This window comes from Mycteria americana, chromosome 2 (assembly GCF_035582795.1).
Source record: "Mycteria americana isolate JAX WOST 10 ecotype Jacksonville Zoo and Gardens chromosome 2, USCA_MyAme_1.0, whole genome shotgun sequence".
Lineage (NCBI taxonomy): Eukaryota > Metazoa > Chordata > Aves > Ciconiiformes > Ciconiidae > Mycteria > Mycteria americana.
Window position 1 is genome coordinate 119082729 of NC_134366.1, and position 25842 is coordinate 119108570.

General features: G+C 39.8%; 1 protein-coding gene across 9 annotated transcripts in view; it reads right to left on the reverse strand.

The window, feature by feature from the left end:
* Positions 1-3422: 3422 nt before the first annotated feature.
* PTPRM (protein tyrosine phosphatase receptor type M) overlaps positions 3423-25842 on the reverse strand; it is a 489673-nt gene continuing 467253 nt past the window's right edge. For all 9 annotated transcript variants that reach the window (XM_075494401.1, XM_075494400.1, XM_075494399.1 and 6 more), the window contains 10 exons: positions 25297-25413; positions 20433-20587; positions 19996-20131; positions 19255-19404; positions 18609-18782; positions 16153-16284; positions 12902-13027; positions 10925-11088; positions 8667-8802; positions 3423-4296 (listed from right to left, as the gene is read on the reverse strand). In XM_075494401.1, the coding sequence (XP_075350516.1) occupies positions 4243-4296; positions 8667-8802; positions 10925-11088; positions 12902-13027; positions 16153-16284; positions 18609-18782; positions 19255-19404; positions 19996-20131; positions 20433-20587; positions 25297-25413 (1344 nt within the window). In that variant the 3' untranslated portion in view covers positions 3423-4242. The remainder of the gene's footprint in view (positions 4297-8666; positions 8803-10924; positions 11089-12901; positions 13028-16152; positions 16285-18608; positions 18783-19254; positions 19405-19995; positions 20132-20432; positions 20588-25296; positions 25414-25842) is intronic.

Consider the following 25842-nt stretch of genomic DNA (forward strand, 5'->3'; position numbering starts at 1 on the left):
ACAAACAAATGAGCTCCGATAGAAACAGCGTTACTTTTCACACGGTCTGTTGGGTTTTACAGGTACTCTGCCCCAAAAATGACATTGGTCATTGGCTTCCTTAACAAGCTCAAACAACAGAACTAAGCTGTACATTTTTCTTCTAGTCCTAATTTGATTTTTCTTTTAATAAAGCCGAGTGTCTGGCATCAGATATGGGCTGCACGAGATTATGCAGTCCAAGGCTCCAAGCTGATAAATGTAAAACCAACAATAAATGTAAAATGATATGATGAATCGTTCTGTTACCGTCATCTGCCTACATACCTTGCTGTTTCTGAAGGCAAATGCACGATTGCTTGGAGAAGCTACTCTGGGAGGCAGGGCAACCAAATTACCTTTGAATCAGAAAACTAATGAGGCTGTAAAACCTCAAGTAAATTTTCAAATCACTTACTTTCCTTTAGTCATCCTTGATTTGGGGGGGGAGACACAAAACAAGCACAGACTCAGCAGTTTTGGAGTGAGTAATGCCAAGGGGGCTTTAGGTTTGCTACTACCATTACAGCCTCTCCAGGCCTCCTCGAAGGAAGCTGCCTGCAATAGCTGCTGCTGGAAGTGTCAATTTATCTTCATTGCCACACCTCAAAGAAGAAAAATCTGGGTCTTTGCTACATGTTATTAAAGGGCCAGTGTTGATTGAGAAGGGGCATATACAGTAAGCAGTTAGACCTGGGGGAACACCCACATAGAGTGAAACAAGAAGCAAACATTTCAGAGATATTAAAGATGAGCCCTAACCAGCTGAAGGAGAAATCCAAAATGAAGGTGGTCTTGATGCTGCATAGCGCTTTCAGATCAAGTCTTCGTGGCAGAGACCCTATTGAGCCACGCTGTGTACAGCTGGGTAGGAAGTTTTTTCTACGCTTTATTTTTTTTAATCTTACTATATGTAGTCCTTAAGCTTTGGGTCAGTACTCTGTGAAGCTACCCTGCCAGTGACAGACTGATTTTGCTGATAAAGCAGCCCAGGAAGCTGTCGGGAGCATTGCTGTTAAAAAGATACAGATTACCTGCATGCGATCACTCACCTCTCTCACCATCCCCATTGCTGCTCTTTCAGAATAGCTTAGCAAAAATCATCTACCTCAAGTCCTGGAGAGATGATGAGTTGGGTGATACATACGGCTAACCATTTAAAGTATCTCTTATTCATTTATGTACCTCTCATATACTGGGGACTGAAGAAAACATCCCTTCCTCTGTTCCTCCCAAACTAGGACTGATGTCTCCATAAGTTCTGCAGCTGTACCAGGCTTGTAATTGTGCATCTTTCTTCTGAAAAGGGAGGTTGGTTTATGAACACTTAAAATGGCTGTCACTGCTGTTTTCTTTCTGTTGTCTCCTCTAAAATGCCATCCTCCGGGTCACTTCTTCGTAAGCTCCGTGCTGCTTCTTGAATATCTGCCCCCCACTTTCTGCTTCTTTCTGCTCCTTTCTGATTCCTTACGTTTCCTCTATTCTTAACTCCTGAAGTCCTCATCTGTTTTTTCTTCTTGCCAAAATATTGCTTTACCTAACCCTGGATTTCTCTGTCATTTGTATTGATTGATAGCTGTAGCACGAGAGTGAGGACACAAAGCTGCTTGCTGTGCTTTCTTTAGCTGGCTCCAGTTTTAAGGCATTGTAGTTCACAGAATGCCTTTTGGGACAACATCACACAGACTCTGTAACACGGGTTTGACTATGCCTATGTCAGAAGAACAAAAAAAAAAAGTAATATCAGTAAAACAGAAAGAAACACGGCAGAACTCTCTCCTCCTCGTCTCCTCCCCCCCCTCATCCCCCAAGACCTACCTGCACAGAGCATGGCTGCAAGAGTACAGCCGCTGAAATAATGTCTGGCAGACACTGGCAGTCTCTGTCCTTGGGAGAGATTGCCATGGTTCTTGCTGCATTTCAGTAAATCTCATTCACATTTGGGATCACACTGCCTCCGTCACCTTCTGTCCTAGGGTTCCTTCCGCACACTTACCCGTCTTACTTGCACTTCTTGAAAGCATCAGGAAATACTGGACACATACATGCATATTTCAATAAATAGATCGTGGAACCCAACTTTTTAGTGTCCCACAATTATTACGAAGAAGCATGCTTGGCTGGCACACCTGGTCTGTCAAGCTGGTTGTGAGGAATATGATGTTAGAGGTTTGGATTTTGTTTCCTAACGTTAGGGTTTCCAAAGGAATCAGAGCATATTCTGCAACAGGCTGAAGTGCTACAGGGTTTATCCAAGGACCATCATTCTTCTCAGGGCTGGGGTTGTTTTTCCTAAGTTCTTTGGTACCTCTGTGTAATTTATAGCAATGGCAGGTACCTGCCAGCCACATTCTAAAGCAATTTTAAAAGAGATGCTTTCTAGCTGCAGAGGAAGCCTATGCTCGTGTCTTCAGATCTGCATTTTGCAGTGGTTTTGAACTGGCAGTTGCCAAGCTGTGAGTCATTCTGTCCAAGCTAGATCTCTTAGATTTAGAGCTTCTCAAAACATTTTGGCTGATACATTTATATAGACACTGCCCTCATTCCACATGGCTAGCATATTAAAAGGATCTTTTTAGGAGCTGAAATGCCGCGCAGTCTGCCGCTTCCTTGCATCGGGTTTCCCACATAGCTTTGGAAGGCTTCAGTATTGAGCAGTTGCTCTGTCTGCAATGTCTCCTCGACACTTCTGGGTGAGAGAAAGATCTGCAGTTCGGCGGACGGTGCAGCAAGCCATCGCTGTCTCATTCCCGTCTCCCTGCTTCGTTGCTGCCCCTCCTGCATCCACGGGCACGAGGCAAGTCCCAGCCTGTTCAGACACGGGTGAGTGCTGGGGAGAAAGGGGAACCACCCAAACGCCATGGAAGTGCGGTGTAGCCGTTCTTGGGACTGGCAAGAGCTTTGATGGTGTAAACCTGTCCACTGGCAGTACTGGTAACAGCCCTAGTAACAGAGCAGTTTTACTCACCTTTTACCCCCCCCAGTCATTCTAGTATTGGTGTCTTTAACACGAGGAATTACTTGCCCCTCGCAGCAGTCGTTCCTCCCAAGAACAAATGCACCATCACCCCTTTCGTAGCAGCAGACACAAAGCGAATGGCAGGGCATGCTCAGGGCTCAAGACTGAGTACTGCAAGCCCAACACCATCTCTTCTTCATACAGCAGGGCAATTTTCAGGCTCTGCATTTGCACATGTGCATCTTTAAACATACAATTCACCTCTTTTTATATATTGGCATGGCACATCCTGCTATGGGCTGGATCAACACTGGATCACACGATAAACACGCTCTGGAGGTAGCTCAGTATTTACAAGAATTAATCTGAAAAGAGGCTTAGCTGAAGGCCCTCAGATGCCAAGAGATACTAAATTAAACGAGATTTTATCATGTATGTAATTATTTATTGAGCTGAGAATCCATACAAGGTAAACAAATGTTTACACTATCGTACAGAAAGCATTTCCAGGGCTTAATAAAAATGATTGTCACTCACTGTGCTTCACAAAAAAATTCATTTTAATGAATAAATAATTTGATGAAATCAAAAAATATTTACAATATAAACAAATGAAAAAGCTTTGGATATATTAATCTGAGCATCCTGTATTTTGCATTTTCTAACTGTATTTCTATCAAGATTCTCTCTCTGAAATGGTACAAAGTGGATAGAAATTACAACTCAACAAAGTTAACATGATTTGGTACGTCTTTCCATTAGTTCAGGTAGGCTACATATGATTCATTTATTATGCACGTGTTAGAATACAAATATAACTAAAATCATATATTATCAAAATGCCAGACAGCATTCTCCACAGAACAGAAATGTACACTAGGCTGTGACAATAACTGAGAATCACAGGCAACGAAATATAACAGAAAAGTACAAATTCCTTCATAAGAATATAATTGTGCTCTCTTATTTACCAGAGGACTATGCTGCTTCACCACATCAATGGCTATGTATGAATACAGTGTTCAACAACTGCCATGTGGTTTGGTGTACGTTCATATGGGTGTCAAGCAGCGGCATTATAGTGGAAAACGGGCAGTGCAAGCAGTTTTATAAACATCTTTTCGGGCTCTTAAAAAGAGCCAATTATACAAAGCAGTATAAGCATAACACTGAGAAGTCTTCATCTCATTTACACAGATATCATGAAGCGACTTGCTTTGTTTGTGGTGGTGAAAGGAGCAACTTTGTCTGTGCTGTTTATGCAATCAGCCAGAATTCAAGTATTCCAAAGCCACTTCATAGCAGAACTTGTACTGATCCTGAAAAATCAAAAGAAAACCACAGTTATTGAAGGAACTTAATTAAGTGGATCAATATTTCTCTTCTGTTAAAATTATTTACTATCAGCTGTTGTCAATGGGAAGCAGTTTGCAAATCCAATTTATATTCAGATAAGAAAATCTTTATATTAACCAGACAATAGACACTACACACAGTAACTTACGGTACTGCTCATATTAGATGCATATTTAGCTGCTCTAATACACTTGTATGAGAAAAATTGACTACACGCAAGCAAATTGACTTGCAACCCTTCTGTCATCTGTCAAAATGCACATGTAGCACTTCATCAGAATTGGAGTTATTGAAATTCCTCCCTGGAAATGTTTATCTTAAAATAGACCCAGTGTCTAGTACTTCCCAGATCGTAACATTTATTTTAATGTCATTCATACACTTGCTACATTTCAGGGCAAGAGCTGCTTACTGTTCCTCCTCTACGTGCAGCCCAAACCCACGCCGAAATACTGTCCTCTCCCAGTGCAATAGGCCTGTGAGATCGGGCCTGAGCTAAATTAATTGGATTCATTCCAATTAATTTTTAGCAACTGATAGTGATACATAAGTTAGGCTCTTAACAGCTCTTCTGTTACCCAGGCTAAGTTTTCAGGTGCCAGCCCTGTGCTTCAAACACAGACCTGCTGGTTTGATTTGCATCTGCTTGGAAACAGGGCCGATCCCAGGGAAATCCCCTTCCCGGGGCATGCAAACCCCGTCTGCATCCTTCCGAGACGAAGGGTCGTGACTTCGCCCCCTTCGCATCTTCAGCGGTGCGGAGAGGCCAATGCTTTTGACTGACCCTCGCCCACTCTGCAACTTTAAATGATGCAGTCGCTGATGCCTTCGCAGTTTTGTGTGCGCACACATACTCCTCTTCCATTTTCATTCTTGCTACTCGCAATATTTAGCAATACTACAAACGTTTGAATGACATAAAAAAGCTGAAAGACATAGCAGGTGCGGGTTCCCTGGATCCAAGGGCTCTGGCATCTAAAAATTCAGTTTGGAAATACCTGCCAGTTTTATGACTATTTTTGCCACTGAAATGCCTCTTTCTCTTAGGAACTTTAATCAATTAATAAAAGATAACTAAGCATGTACTATCATAGAGGAGCAACGACAGGCTTAACTAGCTGACAGCACTCAGCCTTCACCTTCCCACCATCACAAGGAGGAAGCTTACCATTACACTTCAGATATATTCTCCTTTTCATTGAAGCAAACATTTTAAAGGATTAACTCTTTTGGCCTGTACTTGTGATTTTGGGTCACATTTTAGCTGAGAAGACAGTCCACCTTAACATGTAAGAGACCAAGTACAATTACAACAATCAAAAAGCCATTAACAAGCATGGACAATTTCTAAGTTCTTTTGTTGAGAGCTGTCACTTCAACAGAAAACAAATCTTAGGTGCACATATCACCTAAGTTATGAATGAGTTGTATGTGAGGTTTTAAGATCCTGCAGGGTTCCATAAACTGCTTGTGTCTTCTTCAGAATGAGAAAAGAATAAAAAAGAAGAAAGGAAAGAAAGGGGTATTATGTAAATTATTCCTTTTCTGCTTTTATTACATATGTTTCTAAATAAATGAAAATTATTCTATAAGTACATAACAGATCAAAACAAAGTATCAGCCACTCATCCATTTCCATTTTTCCATGCTCATTTTATGCTGATTTACTGATCCACCAGAATAACTGTCATTTTTAGTAAACCGAATACTTAAAGAGCAGACATATATTATTTCTCACTGTGTTCACTCGTGTGTCCTTTGTACGTTTTTATTATTCACTTGATGGTGGATATTAGAAGTCTCTTTATGTTAGCTAGCTTCAGAGAGGTATACTTATATTTTTTTTTCTAGGACACCTATTGGGAGGTCCAATAACATTTATCACAAAATGCTTTGGGCATTCTGTAATAGACATTTTGTAATACCATGTGTTACCTTTGTATGATGGCTGAAGAATTTCATAGATTTCCATAGTGTATGGATGTGGCATTCAGATTTTTACACTTGCAGGAAAACCAAAGGTTTCAATGAAATCAAGAGATGAATCTCTTGAGTACGGACCGTAAAGATTGCCCTTCATCTAGTCAGAAAGTGCATAACAGGTATTGATAAAGCAGTCTTGAAACTATTTTTGTGAAATCCTGTTATAGTTCTGAGCATTTAATCTTTTACCACAGAATTTTACAAAGGTAGATGAATATTATTGTTCTCGGTTTTCAGCTATGGAAACTGAGGCAAAGGCACATTAATATAAGAAGGTCATAAAGGATAAAGTCAGTAACAGGATCAGGAAAAGAACTCAAGTGTCCCGATTCCCTTTTACCAGGAAACAATCTACATGGAAATTGAAACCTTGCTAATTCAAATATTTGTTCCTACAAAGTAGAAGACCAAGACTGAAAAGATGTGGTTCTAACTCTGCTTTGTCAGTGAATTACGTGATAATGGGAAAAATCCTGATGGTCCCCTGCCTTTGTTCCTCTGTCTGTAAAATAAGGAAAACAATACTGATCTCCTTCACAAGTGCTTTGAAATCTCCTAATGAAAAGGCCTTACAAGGCCTCTCAATGCTGTCCAGACATTCTCAATACCATCCTTAATTTACTAAAAGCTATTTTAATATTCTAAAATAATTCTAAAATAATACATTAGCTTTTGATTAAAAAAATTCTCTGCTGAAAAATGGAGACAGCTGCCTGACAAATCTATACCTGGAGAACTGTCACAAACAGGAATTTATAGAGAGCATTTTCTTCAACTGTACAACTTCACACTGGCAATTTTCTTTTTATTTCTATAAAATAAATGAATAAGAGATCAGTGAGTTCTGTGGACTTAAGGTCTGGGAGAACAGAGAACAGCAGGCCTGCCAAGTCTCTATCCAAAGTATACTATCTGAATGAAGAAGTAGGACATTTTTCTTAATATCTAGGAAATAAAAATGTATGGCGCTCAGCATGATGATTCTCCTCCTGAGAATATAAACTAGAGGAAGAGGAGCCAGCTAAGCTGCTCCCTCCCACCACTGCGAAAGCTTGGTATTTTCTCACTGATACAAGATTCACAGTTCTACATTGCTGGCTCATGGCCCTGTGGTGCTGCTTGTAAACTCCCTCCTTGCTTTGCACAGCTGGCAACATCTGGCTTTTTTCCATGAGCCCAGCCAGAGCAGGGCCTTGGGGAGGATCTGGGACTTCACAGGTAGGCTAGATGTGAGCACTGCGATGGAGGATGTGGTGGGAGCCGTTCTTCTATGGGACAGATGAGGTGCAGTGATACATGTGGTAGGGAAGTGGATAACCCTACCCATCTCCACATGAGCCTGAAAGGCTCACTCTTCCCAACAGAAGAGTTGCTTTCTGCTTTCTGCCCATCCTCCCACGTGTTGCACACCCAGATCTTGGTAGCTCATCTGAGAGAGGGGAATCTCTCCTAAAATTACAAGAGGCTGGACCAGCGCTGCGAGATGCCTCCTGCCACACCCTGGACACTCTGTAGAAAAGGTGTTGAAATATGACCCAAACGTGTTCAACCAGAGCTTGCAAAATTAGCTCAGATTGGCTTAGCATTCCTGAAGCTGCCCAGGTGCTGCTTCCTCCTGCCTATGATGCTAAATCGAATACAGCTGCCTCTTAAGCAGCCACCTCTACAGCAGGATGTTGTAAAACAGTGTCTTTTATAGCCCAGGCTTCAGAATAGGGTATCACACTACACCCGTCTCCAAGTACAGAACTACACACTGGAGTGCAAGAACCTGCTGGTTTAAGCTGTTCTGCAGCTCTTCTGGCATAGCAGCTGGCACTTCAGCAATTCTCCATTTAAAAAAAAAGCTCATAAAACACTCTCTAGGAAAATAATTGTACATGGCCCCTTGTTTCTGAACTTCTTTAATCTTTCTATGAGATAGAGCAACCATAATTAAATGCAATATTCTGGATGTCAAACTGAAATTCATGGCTTTGATAAATATTAGGCGATTAAGCTATTTATAAAATATATAATTTGAAAATCTGGCATTTCATTTTACATAAGTATTATTTCTACCATGCAAGGGCTGCTCTCCACTTGGCTCAGCCTGCTAGAAAAGAAAATTAATAAGGATGTTCGGCTGAAAGTTTAAAACTCTTAAAAAATTCAAATGAACAGAGACAAAGTCTCCTTGGGAAGAAAGCAGTGTAAAAATACTCTTACAAGTGAAGTGACTTCATTATCCCCTTTGAAAATGACTTGCTTGCTTTGTGAACAACTCCCACTGCAAATCCTGGAAATCTTACTGAGTCTTCTGAGAAAAAGGAACATGTTCTATTTAGTGGTGCAGTTAAAAAGCTCGTACCAGAAGGTCCACCATGTTAGGCTTATTATTCCTCAGTGTCTTCACAGCATGGAATACGTCAACAGCCCTCTGATGTCGAAGCATTTCACAAACAATACTGATTGCACAAAATGTCCCACTGCGGCCACCTCCATTCCTACAATAAAAGTGATAAAATGGCTCAGTTACAATTGACTCTGTGTTACAAGTTCATACAGCACCAGAGATGGCTACAGAAGGCATGAGTTCCATTAGGGAGAAACCACAGAACATTCCTGCCCCCAAAGGCTGCTGAACTCTAGGCAGAACACGATTTTTAATTGGAATTAATGGGCTGAAAGATCTCAAAGCTATGATTCAGAATTCAGCAGGCTGAAAGCCTGGAAGGAATTGAATGGCTGAGTTTTGCACCACCCTTCAGTGAACAGCTGACACAGCAGAAAGAGGATGCTAAAATAAGGACAAGGTACTTTTCGATTCAGTTCGACACCCCTTTGCTCTGTAAACGCACGAGGTCGCAGTGAGCATCAGGCCTGGAAATGTGACAGAGAAAGTGGATCTTTGAGTTCTTTTATTCCAGATCCTGGTGCCTTCCTCCTGGACCCCAAGGCGTTTCGGAGGAACAGCGAAAGTGCCCAAAGTCTCATTTGTAGGAGCCCTTCTGGTGGCTCCACCTTTAGCATGGCAGTAGGTGGTGCTGCGATACTCCCCTGGCAGCAGGCAGAGGGGCCGGCTGCCTGGCAATGCCTACTTTTAAAAGTGTATGTATTCCCCCTCCACCCACAGTTTCAGAGGATGAGAACCCGAAGTGACTTGCTAACAAAGAAGCCAGGCACAAATGTTCATATGCATGATCAAATACAGTATTTAATAATACTTTATCCCCGGTTATTTTTAATCTTTAAGAGAATCTTTTTCTTTCTGGAAACCCTATTATTTCCACAGCTATTCTAATCAGAATCTTTAGGCTGCGCTTCACCGAAAATAATAAACGTTAATAATTACCAGAGTGCAGACTAGTTAGGTAGCGGGCCTTTCAAACCAGCTTCGCAAATGGTTGATTTTCAAAGGAAGCTACAACGTCGCACATCTGTCACATCCAGGCAGTATGAAAAGAATGCTCTCTGCTGCCAAAACATTGCCTGATATTGTGGGACTCTTTGAGAATTTTAATTAAAATAAAGTCATTTAAAAGGATTATATTAGAGCTTTTTCTTTCTTTACTGCCTGGAAGTGACGCATGTGTGATGTTGTACAACTATTTAATATCATCAGCCACCTCAGAGATAACAGTAATTTGCACTTCAAAAGGGTCTTTTCAGCTAAAGATCTCAAAACATTAATTAATCACACGGCACAATGATCCTTTGATGAAAGTATTATTATCCCCATTCTACAGATGGGGAAACTGAAGAGCAATGACTTGTTCAAGGTCAGTGATAGTGGGAATTATTAATACACTCTTAGATTTTCCTCCATCGTTCTAACATTCAGTAACCGCAAACCAAACTTCAGGAAGATATTGTCTACGCTTGGGTCCCATCTTCTGAAAGTGCATTAGCATGTACTTTTCCTATTAGCATGTCTCTTCTCCATCATGGTAGCATCTTTAAGCCGATGTTTAGAGGAAGAGGGATACAACTTCAAGCACTGAAGACTTGGTTTCAAAAGATCAGCTACTGCTGAGGGCAAACAGCACGTACAAGTATTAAGCCATATCAAAAGGAGGATGGTGGCAGAGTGGATGAGAGTCTGCACCAGTGGAGCACAAAGGTCACAGGAGGACAAAAATATATACCATTATGAGAGAAAGGTAAGGCAATTCCAGGGGTATCGTAACTGGTCTATCACGCCACTTTTACTTCTGTGCTTTATGTCTGGAAGAGGAATCACCTCTCAAATACTACTTATTTCTACAGTCCTTATCTGTAGGAATAAAAGGTACATTGTTCTGAAGGTACAATTTTGATTTACTCTGAATAAATATGCACCTTTCCCATTTGCAAAAGTCACTGGACATCTTTATATAAAACAGAATTAACTTGCACCCATCATCTTTTCACAGGGGTCTACCAAGGGACAGAGAGGGAAACTCATGAATCTACGTAAAAAATTATACAGTTCCTCTTGTACTCAAAGCTTTTAAATGAGCAGCAGTGTTATTTATCCAGTTCCAGATTAGACAGATGCCTCTTCACCTCTTCACAAATCTTTTAAAACGTGGCACAAACTCTGTAAGAGTATTCCCTTACTTTCTGTCTTCGGTTTCCAGTACTTACAAACAATGTACAACTGTGCGTCCCTCTCCCCCGTTATATTCTTCCTGCCACTTCTCCACTTGGCGGATGAGCTTCAAGAAGGAGCGTTTAGAAACGGGAGTGTCTCTGTACATGGGCCATCCCAGGAACTGGAACTGCTGCACCATCCGATAGCCGTCTTGGGGCTGTAGAGATTCAGACAACAAGCAGGAGAAAGTAACAGCATTATTTTTGGTACGTAATTTAGATATTTGCATCAATGAGGAAAGTTGTTCAGGCAGATCACTGCTGACAAACTACTAATGTAATTTCAACTGCCCTTGAGCAGTTATGACTTTTAATTTCCAACAGAGTTATTAGAACAAGAGGTTTTAAACAGAGTGCTATACAAATAGACTAGAATAGAGCAATGGTACAGCTGCAGGATCAAGCAAATAATTAATTAATATCATAGCAGGAACTTGGTAGCAAAGAGGGAGCTGCAACACAACTTCAATTATATACCTTTTTTTTCATACGCTTCAGCATTTTGAAGAATGTTTGCGTGCTTCTGTCTTTTTTTACGAGAAAGGTCAAAACCTCTCAAGATATTTTGAAGCAGGAAACATTCAAAAAAAACAAACGAAACCCTCAGATTTTTCCAGCTTATAAAAAATCTAACTACATTTTATTTTATTGTGTGCTACTGCAGCAGTCAGAACCCCTCTGGTGAAATGTTTCTGAACAGTTGCTTTATGGTGATTTAAAATAAAAAAGGAGCATAGAACAAGTGTTAGTGGCAGAAAATTACAGTCCTTTGAAAAGGGCATAATAAACACACATACGAAAACTGTTTTTGTAGTCTAGGATTTGCCACTTTCACTTTTGTGCAAAGTGAGGGCATTTTAGTGCCACTTTTAAAATGAGCAACACACAGAAAGGTTGACATTACAATTTTTTCTCTAGAGTAAGAGGTAATAGAGAGGACGTAAGACTAACAAGATAAGGGAATAAACCAAAGTGGATGCAGCATTAGATATATTCTTCAATAGGTTTTGTCTGCTTTATGTCAAAATGTGGAATCTACTGGTTTCCTGGCCAGTTTCTTTCAGCTGACGGCCCCTCTTCCCAAAGCACATCAGCCAGCCCCAGTGCCTGCTAAAGCTCACATTAACGCTGCTGGAGATTGTGTTTTTATGTTGCCACATTTACTGCGAATGCAAGGCCTTCCTAGTACTAAAGAAATATCTTGAAGCTTACAATCTGCTTTCCTGTTCAGATATTAGCATGTTTTTGTGTGTGTTTTGGGGGCCTTTCTCTCACTGTCCTGAGAGCTACCAGATCTCAGGGCAGTCCCCAACTTTTTTCAGCAGGGAATGCCACTTATTCCTAGCTATGGTTCTTCGGTGATCGATACCAGTCCCTTGCAAAAGCTCTATTCATCTGGATGGGAAGAGATGCCTGGTCTGTGGTGGAACCTTTTTCCCACTCAGCTTGAAAGACATGCCTCGTTTAGTCTTCTGTCAACTTTATAGGAGCATAAAAGCTGGATATGAGAACGTACTTGTCCTTCTGAAGTGCTTACATATATTATGAAGTGTGATTAGTGGGACAGGATCTTCACTAAAAGCCTGGGACTGGTATTGAAAAACATGCCTAGCTTTGGTGCACAGCTTTCTTCGCATGACACAAGATACAAATAATGAAAGATGGCTAATTTCAAACTGCTGAAAACAGCACTGATTTTGGCATTGCTTGTCTACCAAACTGAATACTGCATTTATTTCATTTGCATTTAACACACTTGAGATATGCATTAAAATATTTTTTACTTTAATTACACATAGAAGGCTTTTTTCTCATTGATTATGGTGTGACTCAGTATTGCACTGTTGCTCTCAAAAAAATAAGCTGAAAAATGAGAATGGTTTTTATGTGAGTTTAACTTTCATTTTTTGTGACTTGAATAGAGTCAACACATCTACTGAGACAGAACTGTTTTGCAAATAACATCCTTACTCTGGCTGCATTATAAATTCGGAATATCCGGCTGATTATGTCTTCTTCTAAATCAGCTGATACAAACTCCACCTGAATAGGACCGTGTCGGTGTACTCCATTTTCTGGCCAGTACTGAGGACACAGCTGTAGAAGACGACAAACACAAAAGAGCATAGTTAATCACTTTGAATTTCATGCTGCCTCAATATACTTTTCTAAATTTTTCTTTGTGCTACATTAATTACTGACATTCTCGCGCAGTATCTTTATAAAATACGCAGTGCACCATCCTCCATCAGTTTCAAGCACTCTGCTTCTACTTGTGCGGAACAAGTTTAAACAAATGTCTTTTCACTTAACTGACCGTGCTATTGCTTGCTGCTGTACTCGCCAGTCTCTGGTACTTGGAGTAACACATTTCTGACACTCAGCGCCAATTCTGCAATCCCGTATGACAAGACAGGGGGATGCTGCCAAATATTACCATATCTCGGAGACAGCGTGAAGCCTAAAGACCAAAGGTCTGGTATCTCCAACTGTCCTGAAAAGTTGGTACTAATTCAAGCTACATCAGAATGTATGCTTTATACTACAAAGGGTGCATCAGTTCTCAAAACTCAGGACTGAACTTTCACATCTGTTTCAGCCATGACTGATGATAGTGGCGAGTATCAGCATTGCTTTACATTTTCAACAACTGCTCAATTTCATCTTATGAATGCCACCTGAAAATAGTAATTATGCTTTCTTTAGTGCTCAGAAAACATTACTTCTAGGTATCTACAGATAACAAAGTAACATTACCATTATCTTGCACAGTTTTAGCGTCTAATAATATCACGATGGCTTAATCCAGGAACCAATTACCATCTGTGTTAATACTTTAAAGATTAAATCAACACTTTGCAAGGAGGTTTCTGAAGCTAGACTCTGCTTGTCCATATTTTTCCATAAAAACCCTAATGATTTTTTTCCACGGATATTTACAGCAGTTCAAGCACGTAGCTTTTGCAAGCATTCACCAAAATTAAGTATGAACTCATGAAATTTTGTTTGCTTGCAGAAGCATTGATGTCATATTTGGAACTTTATTTCATTCTGTAAAACAGCTGTGGTCTTCATTCTGCTGCATTGCTGTTGGTGATCCAGAGCTGAGCTGACAAATCACATTTACTCCAGATGTTGTTTTGCATTTCTTATAACACTTATTCCTCAACAAAGCCGCTTAGAGATGACTACATTTTAGGAAAACATAATCATTTACTACATCAATTAAAAAGAGAACAGGGTCTGATTTGCAGGAGTTCACTTTAACAAGTTAAACCCAGAAATTTTGAGTAGGAAGATATATTTTCATTTATTTGAAACCCCCCACATGATTCGGTTTGCTGAGTAAATTACTTTCCAAATATTGTCTAAATCTTACACAAATTTCTATTATGAAATACGCTAGTGTACAGGATAGCAAAATACAATGCATACAACTAATGCAAATGCCAGTGCTCAGATCATTTAACGTGTACAATTTAGTACACGTCTTTCAAATACATAGGAATACTGTTCTAACAGATCTTTGAAAAATGCTTAAATGATAATAAGCAGAGCTGTTTGCTGGAGCTGTTTTAGGAAGCCAAGATTTTCAAGTTCTAAAGAAACCAAACGCATTTAGGTCTGCGCATTTTGCATGCATGTGATACTAGTGACTCTCTTTAAGTCAGAGTCACTGTGAAGGGTTGAATTTCATTTCCCAATAGAGCATAACAATCCACATAAATTGTAATATCTAAACAGAACTGTAAACACTCCATATATACATAAATAATAATGATAACAGTAATTATTAATAAATCTGAATGTAATGTGTGTTTTAATAAGCTCTGTCCTCTCTCCACTTCTGTTTGCTCTGAGGGTTTTGAGATTTATTCCTAATGAAAAGATTGTTACTCACATTAGAGGGAAAAAGGTTTAACATACTGCAGAGGCAGGTGCGTTAACTGCATATCCCAATAGCTTTTAAAAGCCTGTGAGGCTAATAAATGGCTTGAAATAGCCATGCGCTATTGTAAATTCAAAACACAGCCCACAAATTAAAAAAACTCTGTTCAGCAGTCCCTAACAGTCTGACTCCCTTGAGTCTTTCCTTATTCACTCAGAAAATAATCTTAGACTCATGAATAAAAGTTTTGTCTTTCATTTCTATTTTTTCTCCCTGTAGGCAGTTAAGGGCTTGGAATCAGAAATTCAGTCTTTAAAACAGCGCGTGGAATTCCTACACATTCCTTTGAAAGACAAAACGGAAGATTAGTATGTTTTAAAAACAAATTCTTCATGTTAAAAAGAAATAGAAGGAAACATTTTTCTAGGTATGAACAATACTCAACGAACTAAAAAGATTCTTGATCATATCAAGAATAAAAATGACATGCAGTCTGCTACAAAAAATAACAATTGCTCTTAACCAATACTTAGCAAATATTTACATATTAAGAATCCAGATTACCACCACGTTATTCCAGCAGATGGCCGGTGCAGTTTGTTAGAACCAAAGAAATGATATCTGTGTAAGAACTTGGAATTGCGCAGGCGCGAGCCAGGCTCTAGGACACTTAGTGATTAATGCTAGTGATTAAATTGCCAAACCAGTAGGTACGGTTTTCCAATTTTCTGAAGAACATGTACAGCATGCACAACTCTCTTGTAAGGTAATTATATTCCCCCATATGTTTCCTTGCCCTGTTTTCTCTTCCGAAGGATGCTTAGTCTCCAATCTTGTTTAGTTCCTATCTCCTTGCTAACAATGTCATTTTGTAGCAAACGTAACACAGATTTTCACACTGGAAACAGCTATCCCCTGGTAAGCAGACCAAGGTCATTGACCTGTTTCAGGCAGGCTAATGAATAGCTGTTGGCTTCTGTTTATGACTTTTGGCTATTATTGGTGTGTTTCAGACTTGAGTCAGAATTCTACAACCATCATTTTTGTTTTTTAGCAGCTCTTCCCAAAGTATGTTTTCTTATTAGAATAACTTATGGGCACACACACTTATGCGTGTGTGCATTAACATTTTGGTGGAGAAGCTGCCGATGGTCTGATTTATTCCTCTTTCCCTATGTGTATCTGCAAGCTACAAATCAATTTTTTAGCGTGTTAGTATTTAATGTTGTTTTATAAACCTAATTACATCCTAAAGCTGTTCTGAAGCGCACATGTGCTGAAATGCTGAGGCGCTAGCACTCCTCTGTTGCATGGAGCACTTTTCTGGACTTACTTGTGCTGGATCAACATCGTTCAGCATAACTATTGAAGTGCAGTGATAATCTAGGACCAGTCTCCAGAAATCTTTGACAGTATTTGGTAAGGGATGCTGCGTAACTATAAAAGCTGACGGTTGCTTGTAGCTCTGCAAAGAAATAACAAGAGATGGTGGGAAGAATGGTAAAAGATAAAAATCCATTTAGCAGAATGCCAGTCATAGCCCCAAAACTTTGGGACTGAAATCATTATTTCTATATAATTAATACATTGTTTTCAGCTCTTTCCCAAGATCTTATATGCTTCAAAGTTAGTAAACGGTATTTGGGCAGAATATAACTTCTGCAGTTGTTATATTTCTGAAACTTATTTTATGCCACAGGCATAGAGTAAAATCATCAGAGGTTTTTGCCTCCAATGCAACTTCTACAAAATTTTGAGCAACAGTTTTGTTTTGAGCTGTTAATGGACAGATTAATCTTGTCTGTCTGTACTTAGCTGTTAATTTGAATGATGCCCGTGAAAAGAAATATCTAGTCATTTTTCAGAAATATTGTTGGAATTCTGGTCTATCTGACAGCAGCGAGGATACCCAGGGGATAAATTTCAGTTCTTTTTGGGTTTTTTTTAGTACCAGAGTATGTCGTTGACTGAGCTGTTTGGTGGAACTGTTTAATCGTGTAATTTTCAACTACGTCCTCCTGAGTGTTGAATGCCAGTGTGGCCATACTGAGGCGATTCTTGGGAGGGGTTGCCATTGCCTTCATTAATGATGGCGGGGAAGCCTCTACATGCCTTGAACTGAAGTATTTGTACCGCAACAGAGATACAATCTGATCAGCTGTTTGCATCTTTCTTTCAGAGACAGTCACTGAAGAGACCACAGAAAACGAATCCAATGTGTTTTGGGGTACAGATGAAGACATGCAAGACTTCAGTTCTTTGTCTTGGTTTCAGCAAACTGCAACCAGCAGGTATGGATGCTGCTGGTACCTCAGTCAGCTGCTGGTCCTCTCTTGCTGGAAGCTGCATGCAGATGAGAGATGCTGGAAGGGCTCTCCATTACTCCCTCACTTACAAGTCCCAGCAGGGCTTTTTTGGAAAATTGTTCTCAAACTCCTTTGGTACTGAATAACAAAAATTATGCTTGCTACCCCTGTGGCTTGAAGTGAGCTTTAAAGGTTTACATGAAGCGATCCAGCTGCACCTGGATGGATGCAAGTGGAGCGGGTGAAACGCATCATCTTGCCTGCTGGAGACTGAGCGTTTAGAGAGAGTGTAAATGTCTGCTCTTGTCCGTCAGTGCAGGGATATTGCAGGAGCCTGGCAAGGGTGCTTTGGGTGGAAAGTGACCCAAATCACCTCCTCCCTTGGAGCCTTTTGCCCAGACACACTTTTGGATGCAGCTCATTGTTTCAACAGTGAAGAAGGGAAGCATTTTCAAAGCAAATATTGAGGCGCTGCTCTTTCTGAGCAGTACTTAATTTACAGAACAAAACAGTACTGAACTCTTCGGGAGAGAAGACAATGTAACGGCAAGATTGTAAATTGCAGATCAAGGAAGCTCCATTCTAATATGAAATGTCGTTGACCTACTGTGAGAACCTAGAAAAGTCACTTAAACTTTTGTTCTGTTTCTCTACATAAAGATAATACACTTACCTTTTCACAGGAGTGTTTTGAACTTGGGCTTATTTTAGGAAAATGCTTTGAGAACTTGGAAGGAAAGAAATGCAAAAACTGCTATAAACTGTTATTACTCTAGCTTCACATTTCAAAAAGGCCATTTACAATGTGTTCATTCTTTGCTAACCTCTGTTTTCTTGTTGTTTATGTGTTTGACAACCGTAATTACTATATCTCTAAATTGTCAAAGATAGGCTATAAATATCTATAGACTGTAAAGGCAGTTTAAGTGTCTTTTTACTGATATTCTATTAGCAGGATTAGAATTACCATAGATGCATTAGAAAAAAAATTGACACACACATGAAGAGGAACCATTCATTCAAACAGAAATAAACGGAAAGACTGAAGTAATGGCTTGTGTACTATCTTCTGCTGACAGACAATTATTTTTTTTGTTAATTACTGTTTAATTTAGAAACAAAGGGAACTGAAATATTGCTGCAAACCTTATTATCCTATTTAACTGCCTTAGTGTCTTAATAGGTAACTCTTTTTTTCCTAGGCCAGCTGGTTAAAAATTCAAACACTAGGGAGAAATCCAGACACATTTAATTTATCAAAACTCCCCGACTTGCTCTTTGAGCATGGCTTTGGAACCTTGGCTGTGACATAACATATGTGGGATTCTAAATGTACTTGGGAGTTTAAAGATTTTGTGCCATGTTTCTGGAAAACAAGCTAGAAGGATTTCAGTCTTCTTATGCTGACTCCACTTTCTGGCATTGCTCAGTTCGGAGGGCTGCTTATTCCCTTTTTATTATTAATGATGTAGTGGAGACTTACATCCATCAGTGCAGCATTAATGTAGTTACTGCTCTCCCCATCTATCGTTATGAGGAAAGGCAGGCATCTGTCTGGAGGCAGAACATCCATACAGCGATTCTTTTCATGATTTCGTGGTAAAAGTGCTATGCTGCAGTCTTCTACACGCAGTGTCGGAGTCACCATATTTAAAGTCTTTCAAAAAGAGTAAACAATACAACAGAAAAATTAACACAGCAGTGAAAGCATCCCCAAATATTTAAAAACAGATCAGCTCAGCATTCAGTTTCAGTGGGAATCAATATGCAGAGAAATGAAAACACATCACAGTCAGCAGGGTTTGGAAGCAAAAAATCCTGGAAGCATACAGATCTGAAAAATAACCTCAAAGATAGCTGCAGAGTAACCTGCCTTCTGGAGAAAGGACAGTGGAAGGAATCAATATGCTTCCCTTGAGTAAAGAGAAGATTTTACTACTACCCGCTGCATTCTTTTATGATTTAGCATAATTCAATAGCAATTAGTGATGTATTATTTTCTTTTTTTTTTGCATTCTTTCCCTCCCAGGCCTAGTCCAAAATTCACATGGTTATAAGCAAGCACTTAAGTAGAAGTCTTTAGCACAGCTGAACTGTATAGCTTCTAGGTACTGCTAGCCACAACTTACCCTAAATTCCTCTTTGATCTGGCTGGAGTTAGTCTGAGGATCCAGTTTATTCATTTCATAGTAAACAGACCTAACTTGAGAAGCTGGAATAGATGTGTCCCCACAAAGACAGGCTTCCAGGATAGCATCGTGGATGAATACATACTGTTCCTGGTAAAGCAATTAAAATAATTACTGACATAGACAGCATATGCTACTAGTATTTTGGTAAATAAAAAATAACAACTAATATGGTTGCCACTAATTCTCTCTTGACTTTACTGGCACTGAAGCAAGACCAGAAGGAACAACAGCAGCTCACAAAACTTTATCCATCCCACTCATTTAGAAATTAATATAGAAGGATTGACTCAAACTGGTTACAAGTACAAACAGAAGTGCAGTTACACTTCATAATAAAACTCGGAACGTTTCTGGTTTCTTCATTCCTCTGCACAGTTCTGTAGGTGCTATCACATAACTGAGCCTCAATAAGAGGTACACCAGAATGAATCCTCCCTGAAGAGGAAACACTCATGATTTTCCTTTTTTTCAGAAAACCATTGCAAGCCTTAAGTGCAGCATAACTGGGCATTTGTTCGGGCAGCACTTCTTCAAGTTTGTATGTTGATTGTTTTCTGCATATGACTGAATAAACTACCTTCTGGATGGTGCCTACCACAAAAGGGCTCTAGTTTTACGGGCTAGAAGAATACTTCTTCTTGCAAAGTGTAAGGCAGTATTCTAGTAGATTAACAATACCTCAGTCTGCACCATGTTAACTCTCCGAGATCGAAGCTCTCTCACGCAATTGTATATGTCTACAACGCCTTCTCTTTCTGCCATATCTAGCATGATGTCAATAACAATGAAGCACCCAGTTCTGCCAGCACCAGCACTAAAGTAAAAGAAGAGCACAGTTAATGTTCAGCAGTGTACTGGAAAATGTAAAGTGCAAGGGTTCATCTTGCAGGTACTTGATCAGTGGGATGATTACTGAAATTAAGTCTTGCATTCAGACATTTGCAGGATTTCAGACTCAGTTTTGCCATTCTTCTTTATATTTTAGGTATTAAGTTTTTGTGGGTAGAGCTCCAGTGGCTTCAGCAACCTGTGTGGGGATGATGCAGTACAGGAGAAGCAAAAGTAGGTTCTGAGTTTAGTGGACAACATAACGGAGGGATTTCTGTTCTACCCACCTGCAGTGAACAACCAGAGGTCCAGCGTTTGGTGGGCTCTTGGATTTGACCTGCCGTACAAATCCCAGCAGGCCTGTCGCATGGTATGGTACGCCGTGGTCTGGCCAGCCAGTGAAGTGAAACTGCCGAATTTCCCGAATCTCATGAGCACCTCTCTGTTGAAAAGAGAAGGGTTGAAAAAAGAAACCAAGCTGGAATGTGAAAGAAATTGGACAAGACACATCGTAAGAATGTAACTTCAAAAGCCTGAGCCTTGCTGAAAAACATCCACCCCCTACCAATACCCTTATCTGTACAGACTGTTGGAGAGCCTTCTCATAGCAGGAGAGCAAGTTCAAAGGCTACATATCAACTGGTTTCAAAGCCTTACAACAAAACTGAGTAATTTAGCACTAGATTGGTTAGAAACTTTTAGCAACAAGACAGACGCTCATCTCTATATTTAAGCACTAGGTTGCTTTGAAAACTGTGGCCTTAAGATGCATGCCACGATCACAGAACAGGTCAGCAGCAAGGCCATGAACATATAGCACAGATGGCATTTTTTTCCCACTGCTCTCCACAGGAGTTTTGCTGCTGACTTCAGGGAACTACAATTTCAGCATAATTTTCATTATCATTTGTCTCCTTCATTGGTCTGAAAGAAACAGGTGAATAGTAAGAAACCTGTTTGCACCTCCAATCATAGGGGCTGCATTTGTAACCCTCCACAAGCTCACCCTTCAAATGATTTGCCACAGTCTACAAGGACATGGATATGGTAAGACAGGTATGAATGAGAAGCCGATCGTGTAAGTAATTTCCCATGTGACTTTCTGGAGCAGTCTGGATATTAGAGGTGTGTATGCTAAGTTTGATTTTCTTAGTGCTTGTATTTCCCCTTGCCCCTCTAAAAATGTAGCTGCCAGTATTTTATTCTCATTAGAAATCCACAGACCAGAGGCCATCATACATATTTCATGAGCAAACAGCAAAATTATGACATATCATGTCTAGGCTGGACTAAATGTCAGTGATATTAATAACCAGTGGTTTACAGTTTTTCTTCTTAAAGATGTATTTCCTGCCTTGAGCTGGTCTGCATATAAAAGGCCTAATTCTTTTTGCATAATGAAGTAATATAAACTTCCTAATGTATTGCTAGTATGCAAGCTAAAAGAGTCTGGGATTTTCAATGACTGAGAAATTTTGGCCGTGCCAGTGCTACATGACTGGAGTGGGCTTGGTGTATCTTGGAGTCCTGATGCTCTGACAGCTCAGGCTGGGGATCTGTGGAGACTGGGCATCTGCTCAGAGGAATATCCACACTCATCTCCCTCGAAAACTGTGACACAAAAAGGCAGGCAAGGGAGAAGATGAATAGCATATGTCACACCGGTATAGACTGAGGAGATCACACCCTTGCAACAGAAATTACCTCATATCCTAAAAACCAATCTTAAAACATATTAAAACCCAGGAACAGACAAAATAATTTGCAATTTAAGACAGTGCAGCAAACACATTCAAATACAATTTGGTCTCTGTACTCTGGAGATTTTAGAGTGCGTTAGTTAACACAGCTTTTTGCTACTGTAAGCAAGGCCTCCAACTCCATAAATAGCTGTGCGTAGGTGGGGTATCCATGGCCCAAACACTTTTATATTGCTCCTAACAACTGCCCACAATCCCCCAAGAAACAAAGATCCCATACAAAAAGCAGTGCCATGACTATACAAACTGAGGACTGAAACAAGTACCCCACACAAATTCTTCATGCCGTACGCAGCCCTGATTTTCAAGCAACTTACAAAAAGTAAACTGCCCCTCCAAACTAATGCGCCCAGCTGTTGCACAGATCAGTATATGTCCTGTGTATCTCGTGCATTAGTTTTGAAAATGCTGTCTGTCATGCTGACTGCATCTTTGTCTATCGTTGGTAACACTCAGCTACTTAGAAAAGATTTTGCATATAGGGTACTTTTATGAGTTTGCTTATTATACCTACAAAAGAATGATTTTCATGTCTGTAGCTTCCCTGCTGGTTTCTAAACCCAAAATAGTAACACAACTGCATGAATCATAAAAGCATATGCTCGGCTTCGAAAGACTATTTTTTACTTTTTCTTTCAGCTGAAACAAACAAAAAATGGTGTACTTTTTGCTAACAAACCCTAGGTAGGATGTTAAAAAATGTAGACCCTGATTCTACAAATACTTATGGTACTGCTGTATGTTACTATCTGAGTAATTCATCTGAGTTAACTGTTGTGCTGTAAAGGAACTGCTCCAAAGGAACTGCTTATGCACACAACGTAAAGCGTATCTAGGAAGTGGTCTTCAGAATCAGAGTGTAATTTTGGGTTCAATTTTCTTAGCATTATCTCCCTACTCCTCAATAATTACCAAATAGTAATTTAAAAAAATGAACATAAGTGATCAATTTATCTCCAAACAAATCAACTTCTAAATTGTATTTTAGGAGCAGGTATGAGATGTTCATCCACAAATAGAAAAGATGGTCAGAAGGGACCTTTGGAGGTCTCCAGTCCAACCGCCCAATCGGAGTGGGTCTATGGCCAACACTAGATCAGGTCACCAGTGGCTGTGTCTAGCTGAGCCCTGATGACCTCCAAGAATGGAGATTCCACAACTTTTCTGGGTAACCTGCTTTAGCACTGCGCTACCCTCCTCCTGAAGGAGTTTTTCCAGTGCAAGCCTTCCATGCTGCAACTTCTTGGCCATTGCCCCATTTTACCATCCATTACCATTGAGAAGAATGAGGAGAATTTGGTGCCCCTGATTTTCTAAACATCTCTGAGGTAGTCGCAGACTGCAATTAGATCCTCCTTACCCCTCCTCCTCATCTCTACCACACCGAACAAGGCCAAGTCTCTTAACCTCCCCTTGCAGCTCATGTGTCCTACATCCATAATCATCTTGGATGTTAGCTGTTGTCCCAGGATGTCACAGCATGTACAGACACATGGGGTTAGGCCACCTAAGGCACAGAACTTTGCATTTTTCCTTGTTGAATTACTAAAGTTTCTGTTGGCCAAATCTTCAAGTCCTTTGGAAGTGAGGCTCCAATGCTGAGCATTTCAACACCACCCTTCACTTAGCATTATCTGCAGATTTGGTTAGGGTGCACTCTGTCTCATCATGCAGCTTGTCTTGGAGAGGCTGAAAAGTATCAGTCCCAGCAGAGAAGAAATAGAAACTTGAGAGAATTATGGTGGAAGAGATGTACAGACTTGACCTTCCAGTACCATTGGAAGAGTTAAAAAATATGGAAAATAGGGTAAAAACAAATGTACTTTACTCAAACTACACTGACATTGCTTTTAGAGGCTTACTGAAAAACTACCAACTATTAAAAAGCAGTGTCTAAATGAAATCTTTTTCAGATGGAGATTTTTTTTAAGAAATAAAATGTTTAGTGCCTTTTATCTCTATCTGTTCTAATGCACTTATTCAAGACAGTTTGGTTATGATCAACTGTAAAATCCTCTAGGTCTTTTTTTCCAGTCCCAGTTAAGAAGTGAAAAGCTAACATCAAAGCATGGGCTTAAAATTTGCAGAATAGAAATCAACCAGTGCTTCATCTACTTCAAAGTGTAGCCACTATTTCTCATCTGTTTATTAAAAATATCTAAATGCAAGGAAACAACAGGCTTGAATGAATTCGATGTACAATATGTATGGTGGTAAACATGATACAATATTTCAGTTCATTCAAACTGCATAATTCTGTTATCATTACCCTCAGGTTGCTGTGTTGATGCATATTTAAGTATTAGATTGAAGAATAAAACAGGAAAAAACCCAATTCCTTTGTTACTGTGGATATACATACAGAGACCCTGTTGGGCCGTCTTTTTGGCAGTTTCACCTACCTGGGTGCAGGATTCTTTGATGCTAAACATTATGTTCTTCAAAACCATAATTGAATACTATTTCATCATTAGAGAGAACCACTGTATCACAGGTACTGCAACTAAATCAAAAGGAGTTTTGTAAGCTAATTAGTTGAAAATCTACTCATGGAGATGCTGGGAGAACATTACTTCAGTGCACCATTAGGAATATCGGGTCTTCCAAACAGGCCCTTTCCTCCTCGTTCTGCAACTCAAATGAGTCTTGATACATACAATACAAACACTTCTGTCCTTTAATGACGTCTGAATAAAACCCCTGAATTAACACAAAATGCATGACACACTTCAGCATTGACTGACTCTGCTTGTTCTCACTTTCAGTTAAGTATCTTATTTGTTAATTGTATGTTGTCCATATATTGTAAGCTGTTTGGGAAAGCTACAAGATCTAGTAAGCATCAAACAAATTCATGGCATTATTCTAATAAACAGTAATACAACAGGCTGATTGGAACTCTCCCTATAAAGACAGATTCCACATGAAAAGTGAAATTGCCTTGAGAAGAGAATTCATTTGTTTCAGCTATGTCTCTGCAGACCAGGAACACACGAGCCCAACAGATAACAGTATTCTCCACCACGGACTCCTGAATAATGGTGCATGCAGCCTCTAGTACAGACAGAAAATTATTGTGGGGAACATAAGATGGGAAAACAGCACGAATGTGTTTTTCAATTGATTGCTGGGAGGGAGGCTTCGATTTCTCCTAGGCAAGGAACATCGCTTTTTCTAACTCAGGCAGGGGCCAACAGTGATGGAAAGCGCAGAAAAGTTGCTGCATTTAAAGAAAACCACAGTTTACCATAAGAGGGCGGTAGTCGTTTACCCAAAAAATAGCTGCAAAACCGGGATGTCAGTCAAAAGATTTAACTTTCCCATGTTGAATCTTTATATGTTACTTAGGCAGATACCATCGTATTTAAGAAAACTGAATTTGGAAACTTACCTTTTCTACTGCAAATGTTCGAATCACATATTCAGCCAGGAGCTCTGTTTCTATTAGGGTAACTTTAATGTCTTTATATATCTCTGTGTCATCTGGCCAGTATTTGCAGCATTTGACCTTTAAAAAATACAAAAGAAATTAAGTTTCATTTATTTTAGAAGGTTCATACTGAATCTATCCTGTATTCTGTGCAATGATTTCTGTTTTAAAATGCAGTCATGCGCAGAACAGTCACATTTCCCACATGTGGAAATGATTAATGTTTAAGGGACACTGCCTCTTTTTTTTTTAAGACATCTTTCAGAGTTGCAGGTGAGATTTGTGTTGTGGTTACTAAAGTAAGGCAAATTTGTACAGAGCACAAGGGATATTTCTACCCTGCTCAACTCAGTTACAGTAACTGTTCATTTCCTGTGCTTTCCAGCGCAGGGCGTGCTCAGAGGGACGACTACCACCAGAAGGTTTTTTCCCCAACCTCTAGTTGGTGATTTGTCTCAAAAATATCTTCCTACCTTCTAAAGTGAAAATCTGTTTTTCAGACAGGAA